The sequence below is a fragment of the Cervus canadensis genome, chromosome 1 (genome assembly GCF_019320065.1).
Source record: "Cervus canadensis isolate Bull #8, Minnesota chromosome 1, ASM1932006v1, whole genome shotgun sequence".
In the NCBI taxonomy this organism is placed as follows: domain Eukaryota; kingdom Metazoa; phylum Chordata; class Mammalia; order Artiodactyla; family Cervidae; genus Cervus; species Cervus canadensis.
Genome location: NC_057386.1, coordinates 97,169,145 through 97,190,629, shown reverse-complemented (window position 1 = coordinate 97,190,629; position 21,485 = coordinate 97,169,145). Strand labels below are relative to the sequence as shown.

The window sequence follows — 21,485 nt, the reverse complement described above, 5'->3', positions numbered from 1 at the left end:
AGGTCAATGGATGAGACATTCAGCTTGGCCGAAGAAACCTGCAGTTCCAACCCGGCCATAGTCCGGAGGAAGAAGATTGCCATCAGCATCATCTTCTCACTGTGCGAGAAGGAAGAGGCACAGAGGAATTTCCAGGACTTCTTTTTTTCTCATTTCCCCCTGTTTGAATCTCACATGAACAGGCTGAAGAGTGCCATTGAAAAGGTACTGAAAGTGCAGGGCCTGGCCCCCCGGGGCTGTAAGGGCGGCGGGCTGTCCTGGGTCACTTTCCCGGGGCGCGTGGATTGGCGCAGCAGTGGTAGACAGATCCGTAGGCACACTGATGTCAGTCAGCAGCTGCTCATTGCTCTGGGAGAGGGAACTGCTGCCTCCCATGTGGGCTGTAACCTTGTCTCATGAATAAAGCCTGGTGGGTGATTGTGACGGAATGTCGTCTCAGCATAAAGTGGCTTCTTTTCTCTCCACCGAAGGCCATGATTTCCTGCAGGAAGATAGCAGAATCGAGTCTCCGTGTCCAGTTCTATGTCAGCCGTCTGATGGAAGCTCTGGGAGAGTTCAGGTAAATTGGCAACGTTTGGTGAACCCAGCAAGGGACTTTGTGGAGCAGCAACCTTGAACCTCCACATGCGTGGAGACCATGACTCGGAATTCAGAGTTGGGGGCAGATTCCGAGTTGAGGGCTGGTTATTTATAACCAAATACCCAAATAACTATTAGTTATTTTAGCAGCTCCTTCCTTGGAAGCTAAGGCCCAAAGGAGCAAAAAGTTTAAGTCACCAGCACCAAGTAATCTTCACGACTGCCTGAGGGACAGTCTTTGATCTGATTGTTTCTACCAGAATGAATGGAGAAAACTGATGTTCATATGTCTCGTGTCATCTCACAAAAGCCCTCAGAGTAAGCACTCTTAGCCCATTTTATAGATGCAGAAACTTGAAGTCCAGATGTTCGTCCAGAGCACAAGTGGGGAGAGTGTGTGTGTCAGGGACATTACACTCCAGTTTGTCAGGACCGTCCTGTGCACACCTGGTGTCCTCCCCGTGAGGGTCCTCCTTGGGACATAAGTCACATGAGCACCCTAGCGTATCTTTGCCGTGAGTTCCTAACTGATGACTGTTGTATCCTGGAGACCAGTTTTCTAGAGGTCTTGCCCCTCGTGTCAGGCAGAAATGTGGTCTGCTCTGGGGGCAGGTGGCATTCACGGTCACCAGGCTGAGCAGGGTTGTTACAGCACTCCTCAGGGCTGGCTTCTTGGGTGGGGAGTGGGAGCCCCCTCTGAAGCAGTCGCGAGCTAATGAATGAATCCAACTGTTCCTCTCTAGCTGCAAGACAAAAATGTTTACAATTCTTACAACGTTAGAAAGTTTTTGTGATGATTAAGGTAAAGGCTGGTGAACTCAGATGCTGCTTGAAGCAAAGTCTCCAGTCTTTGCTCAGCCCTGAATTATGTGTAAAGTACTCCTATAACACATGACTCATTATCTGGGGTTGCTCAGACCAAGTCGGATATTTGAGGAATATGTACAGCTGTGTGTTTCGGTGGCAGCGTGGTGACTGGTGAACCTCCTGCAGTGTCGGCGCCCTGGGGCTGCGGTGGCAGACTCCAGGCTGGCTTGTTTAATGAAAGGTCCAGATCTGAAAGCGCAGGATCAGAGGCCTCACTGTGGGTGGATGGGTCTTGTTCTTACTTTAGCAAACCGCTGACAGTATGGTGTGTTAGTGCTTGCAGGCCTTGGCTTCAGTAGGTGAACCCCAGGTCCGTGTGGCTGTAACTTGTCCCTCCTGTCTGCTCAGAAATGTTCTGCTTTGGGCCAAGGCAGGATCCTGTGTGTCCTAGCTCCTTGGATGCACATGGCCCCAAACTGAGGTCAGAATATGCCTCATGTATATTCACTGGGGAGAGGGGATGTGTCCTAGACTCAGAGGAGAGAAGTGATCTGCTCTGGGGTGCAGGTGGGATTCATGGTCAACAGGCTAAGCAGGGCTGTTGCAGTGCTTCTTAAAGCCGGTTTCTCGGTGGGGAATGGAAGCCTAGGCTAAGTCGGTGTGCTCCCTGGAAGGACCCCTGTGAGCCACTTGGGCTGGAGCGGAGCCCCCAGCACCAGGCGTCCTCATCGGAGTGTGTGTCTGCTGCAAGGAGCATAGCTCCTCTACACGTTGGTTTCTCAATCTGTAAAGTGATATGACTAGACTCATCAGTTTCCTAACAGCTTACTGTCCTAAGAATTTGATTCTGTTAGTCCGTGTAAGAATCTAGTAAATAATATGGTGAAGAAGAGACATTTTTGTAGCTTTTTCATCTGAAGTGAATTGAGTGCTTTGGTTCAGAGAAGGAAAGTACTGATGAGAAATTGGGAGAGTTGCATTGCCTCTGGTCACATTTTCAGTCTAGCATGTTTGATCTTTCTTCCTTATTTTTTTCTCCTGTAAAAATTGCCCTGGATTCTGACACAAGGCATCGTAAAGGATATTTTACATCCGTGTTTAGTACGTTTCCTGTAAAGGGGTCTCTGCTGCAGCTGCTCAGTTTTGCTGTTGTGTAAATGCACGGGAAAATAATAGGGAAATGATGAGCATGGCCGTGTGTCAGTAAAGCTTTATTTATAATGAAGGTCAGATTTGACCTGTACATTGTATCCTAGTTTACCAACCCCTGTTTCATATTATTTTATTTTTAGTTTTCTTTTTAAAACACTTTATAATTGGAGTATAATTGCCTTACAAAGTTGTGTTAGTTTCCTCTGTATGACAGCATGATTCAGCCATTAGTATACATAGATGTTCCCTCCTCCTTGGCCTTCCTCCCACGCCCCCCGTCCCGCCTCCCAGGCCATCACGGAGCACCGAGCTGAGCTCCCTGTGCGATACAGCAGATTCCCGCTAGCTGTCTGTCTTACACACCCGTAGTGTATATATGTCTGCTGCTTTCACAGTTCATCCCCAGTCTCCTTCCCACACTGTGCCCACAGGTCAGTTCTCTTTGTGTCTCTTTTCCTGCCCTGCAACCAACCCCTGTGTTATATTCTGCTTTGAATGCCTTAGGGGCTACATAGATCCAGATGACTGTTTTCTTCTGGGTTCCTTTATTCGAGGGTCGTCCACCACGACCCCAGTGACCGTTCCGTGCTCCCCTTCTCTTCTGTAGAGGGACGATCTGGAGCCTGTACTCCGTGCCCAGGATCGCCGAGCCCGTGTGGCTGGCCATGATGTCCAGCACCTTGGAGAGGACCCAGCTGTGCCAGCGCTTCCTCAGGGAGTTTACACTCCTGATAGAGCAGATCAACAAGAACCAGTAAGGGCAGCCCCCTGGGGCCTTGCGCGGCAGTTCCTCATCCGTGTACGTGCTGTGGGTGACTGCCTCTTCCTGCGTCGACTCACTTGGTTACGTTTTCTCCCATTTCTCCAAGGTTTTTTGCTGCCCTGCTGACTGCAGTCCTAACCTACCACCTGGCCTGGGTACCCACCGTCATGCCCGTTGACCACCCACCCATCAAAGCCTTCTCCGAGAAACGCACCTCTCAGCTGGTCAACATGCTGGCCAAGACACACCCGTACAATCCTCTCTGGGCGCAGCTGGGTCAGTACCTGATGTGACCATTCAGAGGCTGCGTGGGGTGGAACTGCAGAAACAGCAACGTTTTCAGTTGATATTACCATCCAACCGAGCGATTCCCAGGTGTCACTGGGCCAGCAGGGAACAGGAGACTGGCCCCCAGATTCTACCTGTAAAGCAGCACCCTTGCCCCACCAGAGCCTCCTGGTCTTTAAAGCCGTGCAGGCCCCCTGGGTCCTCGCACGTGGCAGCCACGGCTCCTCCTCCAGTGGGCTTCCTTCATGTTGGCACCACTGACATTTGGACCATCAAATTTCTTGTTAGTTGTGGGGAGTGGGGCTGTCCGTGCCTGGTCAGATTTTTTTGGGTAATACTTATTTATTTGGCTGCACCAGGTCTTAGTTGTAGCATGTGAAATCTAGTTCCCTAACCAGAGACGGAACCCAGGCCCCCTGCATTGGGAGCACAGAGTTTTAGCCACTGGACCACCAGGGAAGTCCCTGGTTGGATGTTTAGCAGCATCACTGGCCTCTGTTCACCAGCTGCCAGTGAAAACCCCTCTTCCAAAGTTGTGATGATGAAAAATGTCACCAGACACTGCTGAGTGTCCCGTAGAGGGCGATACCCCCTGGTTGAGGACCACCACTGCCCTAGAGAGGGTGGACTGGATAGGAGGAAAGTCAGAGAAAAAAGCAAGTAAGCATACACTGTGATTCCACCACTACCTTGTAAGTTTGAGCTGAGGGCAGAGACCTTGTCTTTCTGTCCACCGCCCCTTGGGCTACCTCCCCCGAGCTTCGCGCTCAGGCCTGGTGCAGGGACCTGGCATGCCATGTGGCAGCTGGTGGAGCATGGGCTTGTGAGACCAGGGCTCAGGGTAGGAGAGGTGGGTGCCAGAGCCTCTCACCAGCAGAGCCTGCAGTGACCAGTCAGATTTGCATACCTGCTCTGTCCCAGGACTCCGTCCGTCCGCTGGACCCAGGGCTGGGATGACAGGCGGCTCACTCTTGGGACACCTGTTGCCTGTGGAGGAGGCAGGTTGTATTGAGAACGTCCTGAGCACTCATTTGGTGGGGTGGGCAGAGGCCAGCCCAGAGAGAGAGAGAGTGCAGTGTGGAGGGTGAGGGTCAGGGCCAGATGGCCGGACTAAAACCCTGCCTCCTGGGCAAGTGGCCTAACCTCCGTGCCTCTGCTTCTCCATCTGTGCTATGGGAAATGATGACTCACGGCTGCCGTGGGAACTCCACTGCTTATCTGTAAGTAGCCTTATTGTCCATTCTGCTGCTGCAGCTGTTAATATGGCAGGGACCCCGGAAGAGAGAGGAGTGAGTAGAGGGGGCTTTCAAGGAAGACACACTTGTTGTTCAGTCGCTAAGTCATGTCTGACTCACTGTGACCCCATGGACCGCACACCAGGCTTGCCTTGTCCTTCACTATCTCCTGGAGTTTGCTCAGATTCACGTCAATTGAATCGGTGATGCCATCCAACCATCTCATCCTCTGTTGTCCCCTTCTCTCACCCTCAATCTTTCTCAGCATCAGTATCTTTTCCAGTGAGTTGGCTGTTTGCATCAGATGGCCAAAGTATTGGAGCTTCAGCTTCAACATCAGTCCTTCCAATGAATAGTCAGGGTTGATTTCCTTTAGGATTGACTGCTTTGATCTTGCAGTCCAAGGGACTCTCAAGAGTCTTCTCTAGCACCACAGTTCAAAAGCATCAATTCTTCGGTGCACAGTTAGAAGGGCAGCATTTTCCAGAAAAGAATTGCAGGCTGGGGACAGGCACAGCAGCCTTGGGAAAGATCATATTCTAGTAGTAATGAAATGAAAGCTGTCACTGTGAGCCACACTCTATTTCAGGTGCTTTCTGCACATACTAATTAAGTAGATTCTCATTCTCAACCTGTTGCTGCATCCTCACTATATTACAAATGAAAAAATTGTCTTTGCCTGTGCCCTGGGTCACGAAGTGTGTGAGGAGGAGGGTGCGTTTCCCACGTTAGGGGGATCCTAGGTGCAGATGAGTTAACTGAAGGATTTACAGGTGTCCTGAATGGATTTACTATAGCCCATCAGCACAGAGGAGGGAGCCGGGAGCCTAGCTCCTTCTGGGTCGTCCAGTTCTTCCCAGGGAGGACCAGGCACTGCTGTTCTGGTTATGGACAACAGGCTTGAAGAAAAGTAGTTATTCAGTGGTGACAGAAGGGGGCCAGATGTTTAGAAAACATGGTGTTTCTTGGCACCCAGTCACCCATTTTAAAGGAGCATGAATTGAGCGGTGTGCGTTTAACTAGCTAAATATATTTCTACATAGCTGTGCTTTCCATGTGAAGTTTAATTGAGATCAGTTCCCTGTGTTCGGTATAACAAGGCAGAGTCCCTTCCTGTGTGCCCACAATCCTCTTTCAAAGGAGAGCATATATTCTCAGAAGTACCCCCCCAGCACCCCAACCATCCAGCAGGGCCTGCAGTGGACAGACTGAGGACGGGGTGCAGCCTGGGGTACAGTCACAGGGGAGAGCTTTGTGAAGCCAAGGGTAAGTGATGGTTGGGTTTCCAGTATTACAGAACATCGAGGACTGCACTGTTTTGACAGGGAGACACTTATTTCCAGTGATTGTTATTTTTATTAAACATTCACCAAGTCACAGCAGACAGTAAAATATAAATGGCCAGGAATACACAGAATTCACGGTTCTTCCGTCACAGAGAAGGTCTGTCTTGAATGATTTCAAGGCCCATTTGAGAGTTTGCCAGGATGGGCCCTACGGCCACCTCGCTCCGCCTGCATCCCTGCTCATCTTCTTGATGAACACGGGCCGAGTTAACAGTAGTGTCGTGTGAATCCCTGACATGGCCGTGACACTGCACAGTCATGGCAGACGTGATCACGGGAAGTAGCAGTAATATGCTCTTAGTCGAGAAAGTTTTCTCAAACAAAAGTGCTTGTCCAGAGAGCAACTGCAGTTCTGAGTTATTTTCAATTCTTGCATGGTTTCTCAGTCAGTTGCAAAAGCTTCCGAGGTAAAGTTCTACTAGTTTGTAACTTAATCTTTTTATAGAGGGGATCGTGTGGTTACACTTGGGTCTTGCCCATTACCTGTTCTCAGAGTCTTACCCTAGGAATCCTCTTAAGGGGAGAGGACCCACCTCTGATGGGTCCTGTCACTTTCTCCTGAGTCTTAATCTTAGCTGTATGATTAATCTTATCTAAGAAGTGTCCTCCCCCTCTCCCTCTAAATGGAGTCCAGATTCCTGAGTTCTTACCTATAACTGTCACCATGTATCTCCTCTACTTTACTTAGGGTCCTTCCAAATTTTGATTTATTCCAGCATTCTGGTTATTCCCAAAGTGGTTCCTGACTCAGGGTTGCTCCTGCAGAGATGTAAAGGAGATAAATCTACGTGAAACGCTCAACGCTGTGCCTGCAGTCAGGAAGTGTTGGCTTTTTGTTGTAATTGTCCATATTATTATCCAAGTACCAGAGATACACCTTACCAAGTATAGTACTGAGATTTTATGAAATGCAGTAATTTTAATGGTCAGGCCCTGGACAGACACCTGTGATGAGAAGCCTATGCTGCTGGTTCTCAGAGGTTTGCCTTTTTTCTACCTTTAGCCAGTTTTTAATCAGCATGTCAGGATATAACTTATGGCACATTTTTCTCCAGTAGAATTTTCATATGACCTAAGAGAAAAAAATCAGATTAATTATTCATGACCAAGTGATTTTTTTTTCTTGGTAATCAAATTGATTCCACTTGATGCTCCTGTGTATTGAGCAGACCATTTCATTAAGTATTTTGAATTGATTCACTGCACTTCTGCTCAGAGATCCCAGAATTTGGATGTAACCCCAAGGCTTATTGTCCTCAGATTCTTCTAAAAAAGTTCTAATCATTCTCGTTTCCAAAATAAGTGATTTGGTTTGGTCACAAATAAGGGCTCTGGCTTTAGCCGTCCTTGGGGAGAAGGGAGCCAGCTGGCGCACTGGCCTGCATGGTAAGACCTAGCCCTCAAACAGGGGCCTGTGTGCATGGCACTGCATGCAGCACTGAACCCAGTATACGCACCATGCTGTACCCAGTATGCCCACCCATGCTGCACCCGACATACACCAGCCCTGCACCCGGCACACACCAGCCCTGCACCCGGCACACACCTGCACTGTATATGTACCCAGTATGCACACCCATGCTGCACCTGACACACCAGCCCTCACCCAGCACACACCTGCTCTGTATACGTTACCCAGTATACGCACCATGCTGTACCCAGTATGCACACCCCTGCTGCCCCCGACATACACCAGCACTGCACCCGGCACACACCTGCACTGTATACGTACCCAGTATGCACACACCAGCCCTGCACCCGGCACACACCTGCACTGTGTACGTACCCAGTGTACACACTGGTGCTGTACCCAGCATATCCCTGCAGTGCACCCAATAACACCAGTGCTGCACCCAGGATACACCACGCTGCCCGTGAACACCCAGAGCAGGGCTGCTCCTGACCGGCCTTCCCAGGCAGACATTCCAGTCTAGAGGGAAACGAAAAGAAGGTCATTCTAGGAATTAACCTGTGTGCCTCAGGGGTGTGAAGTGAGTCTGGTCTGGGAACACGTCATCCGTGTTTCTCCTGTTCAGGCTGACATACAGCCTTGAAGCACTCACCCAGGTGACGGTGTCTTTGTGTCCACTTGGCCTCCAGGCGACCTCTACGGAGCCATCGGCTCCCCGGTGCGGCTGACGCGCACGGTGGTGCTGGGGAAGCAGAAGGATTTGGTGCAGCGCATCCTGTACGTGCTGACCTACTTCGTGCGGTGCTCAGAGCTGCAGGAGAACCAGCTGATGTGGAGTGGGGGCCCCGCGCAAGGCGAGCAGATACTGCACGGGAGCAGCATCACCACCGCCCTAGAGAGGGGGGAGGTGGAGGAGTCCGAGTATGTGGTGGTCACGGTGAGGAGCGAGCCTGCCCTCCTGCCGCCCACCCTGCCCGTGACCACAGCTGAGGGGTTGGCTGGGGTCCCGGTGGACGCTGACCCCAGAGACCTGTGTCCCCAACTTGATGGAGAAGGAGGCGGGGCCCTGGAGAAGAGCCTGGCAGCCCACGGCGCACGGAGACCTCAGGGTGCATCGTGCGGGGAGGAGGAGAGTAAGGAGTCCCCTCGAGGCGGCTCTGCGAGGCTCCCCAGTGGTGCAGGTGTGGGCACGGGGCTGAAGATGAGCCCTCCCGCCATTGGGGCGGAGCCAGGAGGGGAGGTGCCCAAGAAGCTGCCAGACCGGTCAGCGGCCAGGCCATGCCCTGATGGACGTCTCCGGGACAGGCCGCCCTGGGAAAAGGTCACCTTCCACATCGGGAGCTCCGTGTCTCCGGAGTCGGACTTTGAAAGTCGCACCAAAGCAATGGAGGAGCGGCTGCAGGCCTGCAGGTGTGCGGAGCCAGAGCCGGCGCAGAGACCCCCAGCCGGGCCTGGTGCTGCTGCCGACCCAGCCCAGGAGAGCCGGGACCAGCGCGCTCTGACATGCTCCGGGTCCCCTGGGGCATCTGAGGGGGCCAGAGACGTCAGGACCGAGGCTGCCGCGGAGGTTGCTGGGGCGCCGGGAGCACGTGCCGCCTGCGCACCTGCCAACCCCGCAGGCGCGCCGGCGAGGCCAGGGGGCCTGGGGGGCAAGGACGCAGACGCGCCCGCGATGAGCGGGTGCACCGCTCCTGTGCCTGGTGGCGATGCCAGCTTCAGGGTGGAAGGTGGCCTCCCCCGAAATGAGAGCTCCGACAGTGCCCTCGGAGACAGTGATGACGATGCATGTGCAGCGGCGTCGCCGGACCTGGGTCCTGGAAGTGATCCTGATGCGGACCATGACCAGAGCGAAGGGTCGCTGGAGGTGGAGCTGCCACTGCCCAGGTAAGGCCGGCGGCAGGCAGAGGGAGCTGGGTCAGATGCTGCCTCTTTGGCCAGTGAGGGATGCAGTGGTGGTGGGGAGCAAGGCATGTCATATCTTGCCATCCTCCAGGAAGATCTGTGGCCATGGACGCCCGCGGCCTCAGAGGTTGGAGGGTGGATGTGGTGGTGGGTTATAACCCCCGAGCAGCTTTTCCCCTGCCTGTCTGGTCAGGACAGCTTCAGGTGGTTGGGAAACAGCACCTCTTCCTAAGGCAACATCAGCAGATGACTTGGTCTGTAAAGCAGTAACTAGAGGTTTGCAGTAACTAGAGGACTTTGCCAATGACACCTCCCCCCCACAACACACACACACAGTTTTTCTTCTCTCCCGACCCAGTGCCTGGAGGATGAGGTCTGTGAGGCACAAGAACAGACTCACAACCAGCCACCAGAATATCTGATTTTTCCTGCTCTTCCTCTTTAGGAAAGTTCCTTTTTCCTTTAACTCCCTTCCCTTCCCACACCAATGACCTGCTTCCCCGAGGACTCCTTATGTGACCGTCCCTGGATCTGTTTCTCTCACCCGTGTCCCTGGGGCTTTGTTCCCACTGCAGTGCAAGAAGGGAGCACGTTTGCATTGTGCATGCTGATGGCTGATCTTGTTTTAGGTCTCAGAGCATCAGCAACCCCAATGTGAGAAACTTCGGCCGCTCCCTTCTGGCGGGATACTGCCCCACGTACATGCCAGACCTGGTGCTTCACGGGACCAGCAGCGATGAGAAGCTGAAGCAGTGCCTAGCAGCCGACCTGGTCCACACGGTCCAGGTGAGTGATCCCAGCTGGGAGCCTCGGGCTGCCAACCAGGGGTGAAGAAGTGGGCAGCCAGGCGGGGTGGGCAGTCACAGGCACAGTCATGGGATTGTTGCTACAGATACAGCCAGGGTTACAGGAACCAGCAAGGCTATGGAGGCATCTGGGGATGTGCAGAGCTGGAGGCTGTGAGTGCCACGGGGCACAGCAGCGGGGACAAGAAGAGGGGCTGCCTGGCTGTCGAAGCACGATGGGCTGGGGGGACCCCCGACATCTCACTCCTCCAGCCTCTGAGCTCCTACAGGGCCTCCTTTGGGCTAAGCCCAGCTTGAAGCCACAGAGGGAGGAGGTCATGGCTGATGCAGACCCAGGCCTGCAGTCTGCAGAGCTCACCTCTGCACAGGACAGGGAAGGGCAGAGGGTGAATCTGGAGGCGGGGGCGGGGGGGGCGCGGCAGGCCAGGCAGACAGAACAGTCAGCACAGATGGTGGCAATTCTGTGCGTCCCAGGGAGGGCCAAAGAGATGTCACATGTGTTTTGCTTCTTAGCTGATCCTTAAAAGTTCCTAAAAGTAACTTATTTTAACTGATTTGTCATTAAGTTCACTTTGATGAGGATGACTGTCTAAAGATTAACACATCTTATGGGAAATTGCTTCGTGGCTGCCTCTTACTGCTTCTCCACTATCTGCAGCGTGACAGGAACTAAGCAGTGGAGGAAACCATGTCAGTCTGACAGACCTGTTTTTAATTGAGCCGCTATTGGGCAGACGTGCAAAAAAATAGCTGTTTTGTATTGGAAGCATATTGTATCTTGGGCAGTAGGAAAAGTCCTCTTTGCATCAGGAAAATTGGAATTTGGCTGGTTACTTTCTCCTCGTCCAACAAGTACTTTTTGAGAATTAGAACAGAAGGCAGTGCATGCAGTCTTTGGCCTTGAGCCTCTCCTCTGTGAAGACTAGACTTCCATCAGGCACAGGCCAAGCAGGCTAGAGGTATTTGTGTGAAATGGGAAGAAAAGTTTGATGGTGAAGCAGCTGCACTCACCCCTCTGAACGGGGAAGGGGGAGGTCGGGGGAGGGACTGAGGCTGGGGCCCCCCCAGTGCAGGGACTGGCGCCGGGCTCCTGACCCACCCTGCTTTGTGGTTGGCCACCACCCTCCCCAGGCCAGCCCTGGGAGGAGGCGGTGCTGCCGTACTCTGCACAGTCCTCAGGAGCACTGTCCTTGCCTGTCATCTCAGAGGCCCACACGTCAGTGACCTCAGAGAAAGGAGATGCCCTCCTTGGACAGTGCTCTTTCTAGGTCCTCTGAGCCGCGCGTACGTTTAGTGGCCACCAGGAGCCAGAAGGCAGGGAATTTGAGGCCGTCCTTTTGGCAGCACCATGTGTTTATAATCATGTATGCAGCGCCCGTGGGGTTTTTCATCTGCCCATGTCGGTTTGATCTGTAAGAACACTGGTGCTGCTCACTGGACCCTTCTCCCGTGGAGCCTGGGTTCTGCTCTGAGAGGTGCGCCAGGAGCTCACATGTAAACCCACAGGGCCATCCTCACCCACCCATCCTCCAGCAAGTCATCATCTGAATGCCCCAGGCCCACTGACCACCACTGTGAAGACGTATCTATAAACTGATTGTCCCCCCGAACTTATTATCTGCAGAACCATTCATGACATTTTGTACATTTTCCATAGGCTGACACATTCAGATGTTTTGTGTATTAAGTTTCCATGGTGACCATCTAGGTCTATAATTTTTACATTTAAAAAAACAAAACCATGTTTCCTCTGCTTGTGCTCTTAAAGACCTGTCATGTCCCGTTTTCTCTTCCTTTCAAAGGTAGTATTTTCACACTGCAGCTGTTCTCGTCTCTGCAGACTATGCAGTCAGCCTGAGAGATGGAAAGTTATTAAGCCTAATAACCTATATTGTGTCAAATGGTGGGAACATCTCCCATGCAGCCTGCGTGGGTGTTAATAGGGAATTGCAAGGGTCATAAAAATATCTTCAGAAGAATGTATCCAATCAACATTAGTGGAGTTCTGATTTCACTTGGCACATTCATCATAATGAATTCTGCTTTTGAAGTAAGTGTTCCATTTACACTTCTCAGACTGGGATCCTGCTCCATGGCAGCGTTTAAATAAAAACAGCCTACTTTCAACTGCCATTGACAAATATTTGTTGGGAAATAAATTAGGAGGTTTAGGAGGCGGAACATTATATTGAATGACTGCTCCACAAAGCCTAGTAATTATTTAAATTCTTGAGTGTGTTGCCAGAGAAAAAAGCAAAGATTCAAGAACAAGAACAGGAGCCGAAAAAAAAACAGGAGCTGAGTTAGGACTGAAATACTGGCTTGTTGAGGAGGAAGAGCTCAGGATAAATTGCTCTCTCATAACTTACTTTCAAGAACCTGGTTTTGGGATTTTAATAATTTCTAGTATTCATGCCACACTTCACCCAGCTTTGGGATTCATAGTTGTTTACAGAGAAGGATTTTCATTTTTTATCTTATTTTTTTTTAGAGAACGATTTTTAGTAACTTTTAAAGAGCAGTTGATTTACATTATTGATCTGTTTTCGAGGCCTGTGCGTGACAGGATTGTGAAAGCTGTCTTATGTAAATACACACTTCTGTAACCTCAGTGGACTGAGTTGTGGAGTTTCTTCTCTCACTGAGATACTGGCGTCTGGAGCTCCCAGTACTAAGAATTTCTTTTTGCGCATTTCCTTATCCTAGACTCTTATGAAAGAAAGAAGTATTAACTTTATTTCATTCATTTCCATTTTTGTTACCGGCTTCCACGTGGTAAGATTCTAATGGCCTTTAAATATTTTTAACATGTGTTCTTATTTAATCCACCTACTACCTCTGTTCCATCGTTTGAACTGTCTCTCTGCCTCCTAGTGCATAGATTATACAGCTGCCTTGAATTAGGCTGAGGTCATACTTAGTTTCATTTTTTTCCTGCCACATCTAAACGTGAATTCTTTCTTCTGTTTTCCTTTTGACTTTAAAGGGTGAAGTGGGAGAGCCAGCTTCACTGTGCACCCATGACTCTCAAGGAGCCTTTTCTCTCCCCTTCTTTTCCCCCGTGTCTTGTCCGCCTGTGGGCACTGCTGACCCTTGGGTTCAGGGTACTGGGCCGGGGCAGCTATGAAGTTACAGGGAGTGGAGGTGGTGTAGGAGGCTGACTTCACACTGGTGCTATGGTATTACCACTTGTTCGATGGTCGTCAGGTAAATCTGTTGGCTTTGCTAGGCCTCAGAAAAACATATTTAGAGGAACAGAAAAAATGTAACCCAGCAGTTAAGAATGCAGCTTCTAAAGGCACACAAACCTGAGTTTGACTCATGGCTTACCCCTTGTGGCTGTGTGGCCTCGGGCACAGGTTTCTCTCATCTTCCAAGCTTCTTTTTCATATTCTAGAAAATGATAGTACTTGTAGGCCTGATTGAAGATGGTGAGATGATGCGTGTCCATTGTTGAGCACAGCGCCCCACACGTTACTGCACACCCATTAAACAGTAGCTATTAAAATGACACTGTGAATGTGCTTTGTAAACGAGTTTCCCAGGATGCTCACGCTCTGGGTGATGAACAGAAGCAGCGCCCATTCATTTAGTGCTAACGGCCGCTGAGTTCCCTCTGCCCTGACGGTCCAAGGAGCAGGCCAAGCTACTTAAAGCTCTGCAGGGTCGGGTCATCGAGACCAAAATTAGCATCACACATTGTTTCTTTTAAGAAAAACTGTATGCCAGGGCTTCAGGCATCTTCAGAATGCTCTCTAAAACGAGGAAAAGTTGGATATGGCAACCTCTTTCATTTAAGAGTAGCAACAGGTTGACTCCAGAAATCAGTAGTGCAGATAAGGAGCTTTGCTAATGGCCTGGCTGTGCTGTGAGCCTCGAATACCTAACGGAGCCCGTGCCACAGCATCAGCCAGCGAGGTTATGAAAGAGCCGCGAGTCACAGGGGCTGATAAAACATTGCCTCAGTAACAAAGACAGCACTGAGGTGGCCCGGATCAGCAGCCGCCTTCAGGCAGTGGTGTTGTAGAGGAAACAGCCGTGCAGAACACATCTGCTCTTTGAGACAGAATAGCTCTGGTCGCTTCCTTTCCTGGGTGGGGTGGTGAGTGTAGTGGGGCCATGGACCTTCAGCCCCGGCTCACTGTTGGGGGGGTGTGTGTGTACATATACACATGTGTCTGTATAAATGTGCATGTATAAGTATGCACACTGGGTTATGACATTCAAACGTATGTCTTACTGCACGTGGTGATTTTAAAAAAATACTTGAAAAAACTACTGGTATCTGGGTATCACCAACTCCAGTCTGAAATCTTGGTGACCCCTTCCCCTCGTCAGCGCCCCTCCACCTGCAGCCATTACCCGCATGTGACCACTTTGCACACAGCCATGGAGGGCTTCTTCTCAAATAGGGATTTGATTGGTTACTCTTCTGCCCTCATGGGGACCCATTTCTTTAGAGAGTGAAATCTAGTCTCCTTGGCTGGGATCGCCCCTCATATGTCCTTCACACATAGACACACGGTCACACTGTTGACCAGCCTTTAACTCCCGTCCTCTCTTCCACCTCCTGGCCACGCGCTGTGTTCCCTCTGTCTCAGGCACCATGGAACCAATTTCTGTGCCGTTGGCAGACCTCATCCTGACGTTGCCCCGTCTCTGAAACCACTCCAGTCCCTTTGCCCTTGCCACTTGCTTCCGCCTCCAGCGTCTCCTCCTGCCGGGCTTGCAGTGCCCAAGCAGGAAGGGGGCTTCAGTCCTACTAGTCCAGGGACAAGTGACACAGTGTGGTCCCCCCACGCGGGTTAGACATGCGTGTGTGCCTTCAGGTGACACTGTGCTCTAGACTGTGACCCTCCTAAAGCAGAGAGAAGTGAGACTCTGCGTTTTAAGATGTAAAGAGGAAGACCACTGTGCTTAGATATGACGCCTAAGGCCCTTTGTGTTCTTTTTTTACCTAAAGGAGAATAAAAAGCTCTCAAAGGCATCATTTCTCTTGCATTTTGCAAATATTAGGCACATGGCTAATTTTGATGTTTTCCCCAGTTTTTTCATTACGTGCAGAGTATTTGGACATTTAAGCCATTCTCTGCCGAAAAAGGTACCAGCCATCTTACATTTTGTCTTAGCATCATGCACATCCTCCCATAACTTTGTTCTGATGATCCCTTTTGACCTTGAGCATCTCTCCTCGACTTTAAACTGTTTGCTTCCTCAGCAAGTGATCGGCCTAAAGTTTAGGCATCCCTAAGGCTGTGCCCCGTGTGTTCAAGGCTGAGGCTTCCCCGAGCCCCTGCCTCCCAGGACCCCTCCGCAGTGCCCATGGTCCAGAATGGTTGATTCTCTCTCCTTCTCTACTTTATCACAACTCTGAAGCCTTTAGAGACAACATGGCACCTATTTCCAGGAGACGCATACAGTTTTAACAAAACAACTCTAGAATGATGGACTTGCAGTCAGGACAAGGGGGCTTAAGCTGAATGAGCAGGGGCGTTAGCCCTCCTCCTACAGTCTGGAGTAGCTACTGAGTAACTACATTTAAAATGGTGATGGTGATAAAAGGAAGGAATTGGAACCCTTAAAAAGATGGTCTGATATGGTACCCGACTCTTTAGATTCGTAAAAGAACTAAAGGGAGCTGCTAAAATGGAAAAATGCAGTCATGGAAATTAAAGCTCAGGGGGGTAGTCTAATGAGCAGAACAGATTAAACGCAGCCAGAAGGGATTAGAGTTTGTGAAACAGTGACGAGATACAGACCTGTCCCTGTGACTGTAACTCTGAGACAAAAGGACATGAAAAAAACGTGAAAAGAGCCGGTAAGAGATGTGGTGGCTTGAGTGAGACGGTTTTATGGTGTATACAGGAGGGAGGACAGAGAAACAGTATTTGAAGGAAGAATGGCTGCTATCTTTCAGATTAGATGAGCCCACTGACATGAACACAGCCACACTGAGCTGCAGGTCATCAAAGAAAAAGGAAGCTTGTCTCTGGCCAGAGGAGGCATGGCTCTGTCCTTCAGGAAACTGAAATCCAGCATGTGACTGAAGACATAAACAGTGGAAATAGAGGCCACTGTCAGGCTGGGAGGCAAAGCATGCATGGATGGCTTCCTGGAGGAGGTGACATCTACAGTGAGGATAAGCAGAGCTGGAATGAGGGGTCCAGGCAGGACCCAAGGACCCTGTGCTCCCCCAGGGGCTGCAGACCAACTGCAGGCGGAGCCAGCTTTACTGCCGTAGGAGCTTCTGTCCGTCACTGTAAACTACTGTCAGGAAAGCCTGGGTGCTGAGCATTTAGCGTTCAGTATTCTAGATGATATTATAGACTGGAAGAAGTGTTTTTGAGAATGGTGAGTGGTAATAGGATTCTGTTCTCTGCATGAATGTGAGAGTAAAGGTGTTGTGTGTGTGTGTGTGTGGACCATTTTTAAAGTCTTTATTGAATTTGTTACAGTGTTGCTTTTGATTTATGTTTTCGTTTTTTGCCTGGGAGGCATGTGGTATCTTAGCTCCCCAACTAAGGATTGAACCCCTACGACCCGCCCACCTGCCCCCCCTCCCCGCCCCTGGATTGGAAGGCAAAGTGCTAGCTATCAGGGAGGCCCCAGACTGAAGGTTTAAAAAGAGAAAAAAAACTGGCCAGGCAGCTGCATGTATCTGCATCCTTCTGTGTGCCCTCAGCCATCCAAAAGTGGGTGGATTGACCAAGGACTCGGAGAAGGCAATGGCACCCACTCCAGTCCTCTTGCCTGGAAAATCCCATGGACGGAGGAGCCTGGTAGGCTGCAGTCCATGGGGTCGCTAGGAGTCTGACACGACTGAGCCACTTCACTTTCACTTTTCACTTTCATGCATTGGAGAAGGAAATGACAACCCACTCCAGTGTTCTTGCCTGGAAAATCCCAGGGATGGGGGAGCCTGGTGGGCTGCCATCTGTGAGATCGCACAGAGTCGGACACGACTGAAGCGACTTAGCAGCAGCAGCAGCTTAGGTTACTTAAATCCTCAGTTCCAAAGATGTAGGGGGTGTGGTTATGTAGGTGGGCCTTGGCCTCTAGAGAGATAGGAGAATAAAAACAGGACCTGATGACATTTAACCAAGAGCAGATGCTGAGAATGTGAGCCTCAAAGCATTGATAATCTGCTTTTTCTCTGTGACTAACCCAAGGCCTATTGAAATGTTGTAAGGACAAAGTCTGACAGAGTCTTGTCGAGAGAACACACTGGCCGTAGCAAACACCCTTTTTCATCCAAGAGATGCCTGTATGCATGGACGTTACCAGACGGTCAAAACCAAAATCAGGTCGATTATATTCTTTGCAGCTGAAGATGGTGAAGCCCCGTACAGGCAGCAAAAACAAGACCTGGCGCTGACTGTGCTCAGATAATGAGCTCCTTATTGTATAATCCATGCTTAAATTGAAGAAAGTAGGGAGAACCACTAGGTCATTCAGATATGACCTAAATCAAATCCTTTATGATTTTACAGTGAAGGTGATGAATAGATTCAAGGGATTGGATCTGGTAGAGAGGGCCTGAAGAGTTATGGATGCTTAGCATCACTAATTATTAGAGAAATGAAAGTCAAAACTACAATGATGTGTCACCTTGCACCAGTCAGAATGGCCATCTTCAAAAATCTGTAAACAGTAAATGCTGAAGAGGGTGTGGAGAAAAGGGAACCTCTTAAACTGTTGGTGGGAATGTAGATTGATATAGCCACTGAGGAGAACAGTATGGAGGCTCCTTAAAAGACTAAAAATAGAACTACCATACGACCCCTATAATCCCATTCTTGGGCATATGTCCAGAGAAACATGATCCAAAAGGATGCATGTACCCTAATGTTCATTGCAGCACTTTCACAATAGCCAAGACATGGACGCAACCTAAATGTCCGTTGACAGAGGAATGAATAAAGAAGATGTGGTACATATATATACAATGGAATACTACTCTGCCATGAAAGAATAAAATAATGTCATTTGCAGTAGCATGGATGGACCCAGGGGTTATCATACTAAATGAAGTGAGTCAGGCAGAAAAAGACAAATATGTGATTTTGCTTATATTTGAAATATAAAAAATGATACAAATGAATTTATTTACAAAACAGAAACAGACTCAGAGACATAGAAAATAGACTTGTGGTTACCAAAGGGCAGAGGGGGAAGGGATAGATTAGGAGTGGAGGATTAAAATATACACACTACTGCATATGGATAAAATAGATAAGGAACAAGGACCTATACTGTATAGCACAGGAAACCAAAGTCAATATCTTGCAATAATCTATAACGGGAGAAAATGTAAAAAAAAACAATATGTATTCATATATATGTACAATTGAATCACTTTACATCTGAAACTAACACAGCACTTTAAATCAACCGTTTTTCAAAACTTTTTTTTTTAATAAATAAAGAGGTCACTACATAAAATGTTAGTGGTATAAATAGCTGTACATGGAAAAGAAATATATAGTTGTGTGGATGGCTTAATAAGAACTGGATCCAATCTAAAAATAAAGAAATATGAATAGAGAATTGTTCAACAGAGCCAGCATGTATTAGGTATTTAGTGCATGCCTTGCATTTTGTTACATTCATTTCTGAGACTATAGAAGAAAATGCGATTTCTCTCCTTGAGTTACTTGTGAAATCACTGAGTAGACAAACAGATGTGCAGTCAAGAGAGACTTAGGACAGCGTGATTCCATGCCAGACAATGGAGGTGGGGAGACTCATTGTGGGGCGTAGGGGAGACGGGGCCAGGCCAGGCGCCCGAAGAATTGGAATGTTTAGAAGGGAGCCCAGAAGATGTTCTGGTCACAGCCTGAGTGAGAGACGGGCTTCATCTCTGCCCAGAGAAGGGGGTTCTGAGAGAGCCTGGAGGGGTATGTGTGCAGGTGGAGGTGAGCCTGAGGGGAGCTGCAGGGATGCAGAGACAGGTTTGACCAGTAAGCATTGGGGTGGGGCCCATGCTAGGGTAGGTTTCTGAGTCAGTGAGGGTTTGGGGATGTGTTCATATGAAGGGGCGATGGAGGGTGTAGGGAAGCAAGAGGAAGCACCTGACAAGTGGTAGGCGCTACACTACGAGTTTCATGCACATTTTGTCTCAGAAACCCTGAATTAAGTACAGTCACACGCTGCATGGTGGTTCATCCATAAATAATCCTCCTGCTAATGCAAGAGATATGAGTTTGATTCCTGGGTCATGAAAATCCCCTGGAGAAGGAACTGGCAACCTGCTCCAGTATTCTTCCTGGGAAATCCCATGGACAGAGGAGCCTGCTGGGCTACAATCCATGTGGTAGCAGAGTCAGACTCAACTTAGTGACTAAACAACAACACACTTTGCAGATGTAGAGATGGAAGCCCCAGAGAAGGGGGTCACTAAGGCCCCACAGCTAGTAAGTAATGGAGTGACAGTCAAGCCCAGTCCTGCCTGGCTTCAGAGTCTTGGCTCCTTGATGAAATATCCAAACCTGAGGGAGGGAGTTGGAGAGATCAGGCTCGTGGGAGGTGTTTGAATCATTCAGTCTAATGGTTTACAACGTTTGTCAAAGTGTTTAATTTCTCAAAAGCATGCTCCGTGCATTCGTTACTGGAAAGTGTATTAGTGTGTACCCTGGGTTGTATGTGAACCTGATAAAACCAAACTTAAGAAACTTGCCTGACAGATTTCACTGTTAGTTACTTCTATATTTAAGTTATGGCTCGTAAGTAAAAGTAATGAAGAAAGGTCATGTAATTCATTGTTTCCTTTGTTTATGGTGGCTCTAGGTATGCCGTAAGTAGAGCCATTGCGAAGAGGCGTTTTCTGTTGAATACCAGGCAGGGCAGAGGCGTGTGTGGGTGAGAGTTCCTGTGATTATCCAGGCGGGTCTTCTGGATCTCGGAGTTCTTTAAATTCTACAAACTTAGAGACCAACTAATAAACCAAACTGTAAAACGTTTACACTGCCCATTACTGCCCATAAATGTTACTCTTTAGTGGGCTGTGTTCCTTTGGAAAGATACATGTCAAAAATCTCCAGAATCATCAGAACTTGTGCTTCAATGCTCTGACCTTAGAGAAGTTTAGACCAGATCAGGGCTGGGCTGTCACTTGCCCTCGTGGTCCTTAGATGACGACTTGAAATGGTTGCAGGTGACATTTTTTATCTCTCTCCAGTATTCTTTGTCTTGAATATTTACATTTCCTTCTATTTCCATCTTCCTTTAAAAAAAAAGTATTTAGTCTTCAATAAATGAGTAACTATTAAATGGCATAGTTAGATGGAGACAATTATGGTGACCTGTGTATGTGTTTAGGAAAGTCAAAGTGTTAATTGCTCAGTGATGCCTGGCTTTTTGTGACCCCACGGACTGTAGCTCACCAGGATCCACCATCCATGGCATTTTCCAAGCAAGAATGCTGGAGTGGGTAGCCATTCACTTCTCCAGGGGAACTTCCTGACCCAGGGGTCTTCCTGAACTAGGGATTGAACACGGATCTCCTGCATTGCAGGTAGATTCTTTACCATCTGAGCCACCAGGGAAGCCCGTTTATGAAATTACATGTTAAATATTTAGTAGTCTGAGAATGTATAATTCTTTGTTAAAGTTTTATTGAAGTATAGTTGATTTACAATGTTGTGTTCATTTCTGCCGTACAACAAAGTGACTCAGTCACACGTATGTGTATTCTTTCTCATATTCTTTTCCATTCTGGTTTGTCACAGGTTATTGAATATCGTTCCCTGTACACTTCTTTCTCTAAGGTGCCGTCCTGACAGCGTTCCCTGGTTCTGCACCCTTGGATCCCAAACACGTGACACTCAGTGCTGTGTGTGGGGTCACAGGTGCTTGCCTTCCCTGTGACTGCTGGGCTCGACCTGGTCTGTCTGAAGTCTGTCCTTTCTCAAGGAGCTGGTCCTGCACTAGGGGCTGAGAGTCCAGGAGAGAGGAGTCAGCCCCTCCTACAGGGGCTCTGGGCTCCCTGTCCATTTGTCCCAACCTTCGGACGCAGCTCTCTAGCCTGTCCCCAGGTTTCCAGTGGTGATTTAAAAATGGCCCGTGCTCACATTTTCTCTCACCCGTTTAGTTCTTCCTCTTAAGATAATTGTGCCATCTCCCCTGTTGCTCCTCTGCTGTTTCAGCCCCAGGTCTGCGGCTTCCCGGGGTCACTGGTACCCGGATAGCCTTCTGTCC

The 21,485-nt window shown here is 49.3% G+C and overlaps 1 protein-coding gene across 8 annotated transcripts in view; it reads left to right on the top strand.

Annotated features, from left to right (window-relative positions):
* Positions 1-21,485, top strand: part of FNIP2 (folliculin interacting protein 2) — a 123,548-nt gene that overhangs the window by 89,594 nt on the left and 12,469 nt on the right. For all 8 annotated transcript variants that reach the window (XM_043487409.1, XM_043487414.1, XM_043487408.1 and 5 more), the window contains 6 exons: positions 3-204; positions 471-559; positions 3,146-3,292; positions 3,408-3,577; positions 8,271-9,465; positions 10,113-10,269. In XM_043487409.1, coding sequence (XP_043343344.1) covers positions 3-204; positions 471-559; positions 3,146-3,292; positions 3,408-3,577; positions 8,271-9,465; positions 10,113-10,269 — 1,960 coding nt within the window. The remainder of the gene's footprint in view (positions 1-2; positions 205-470; positions 560-3,145; positions 3,293-3,407; positions 3,578-8,270; positions 9,466-10,112; positions 10,270-21,485) is intronic.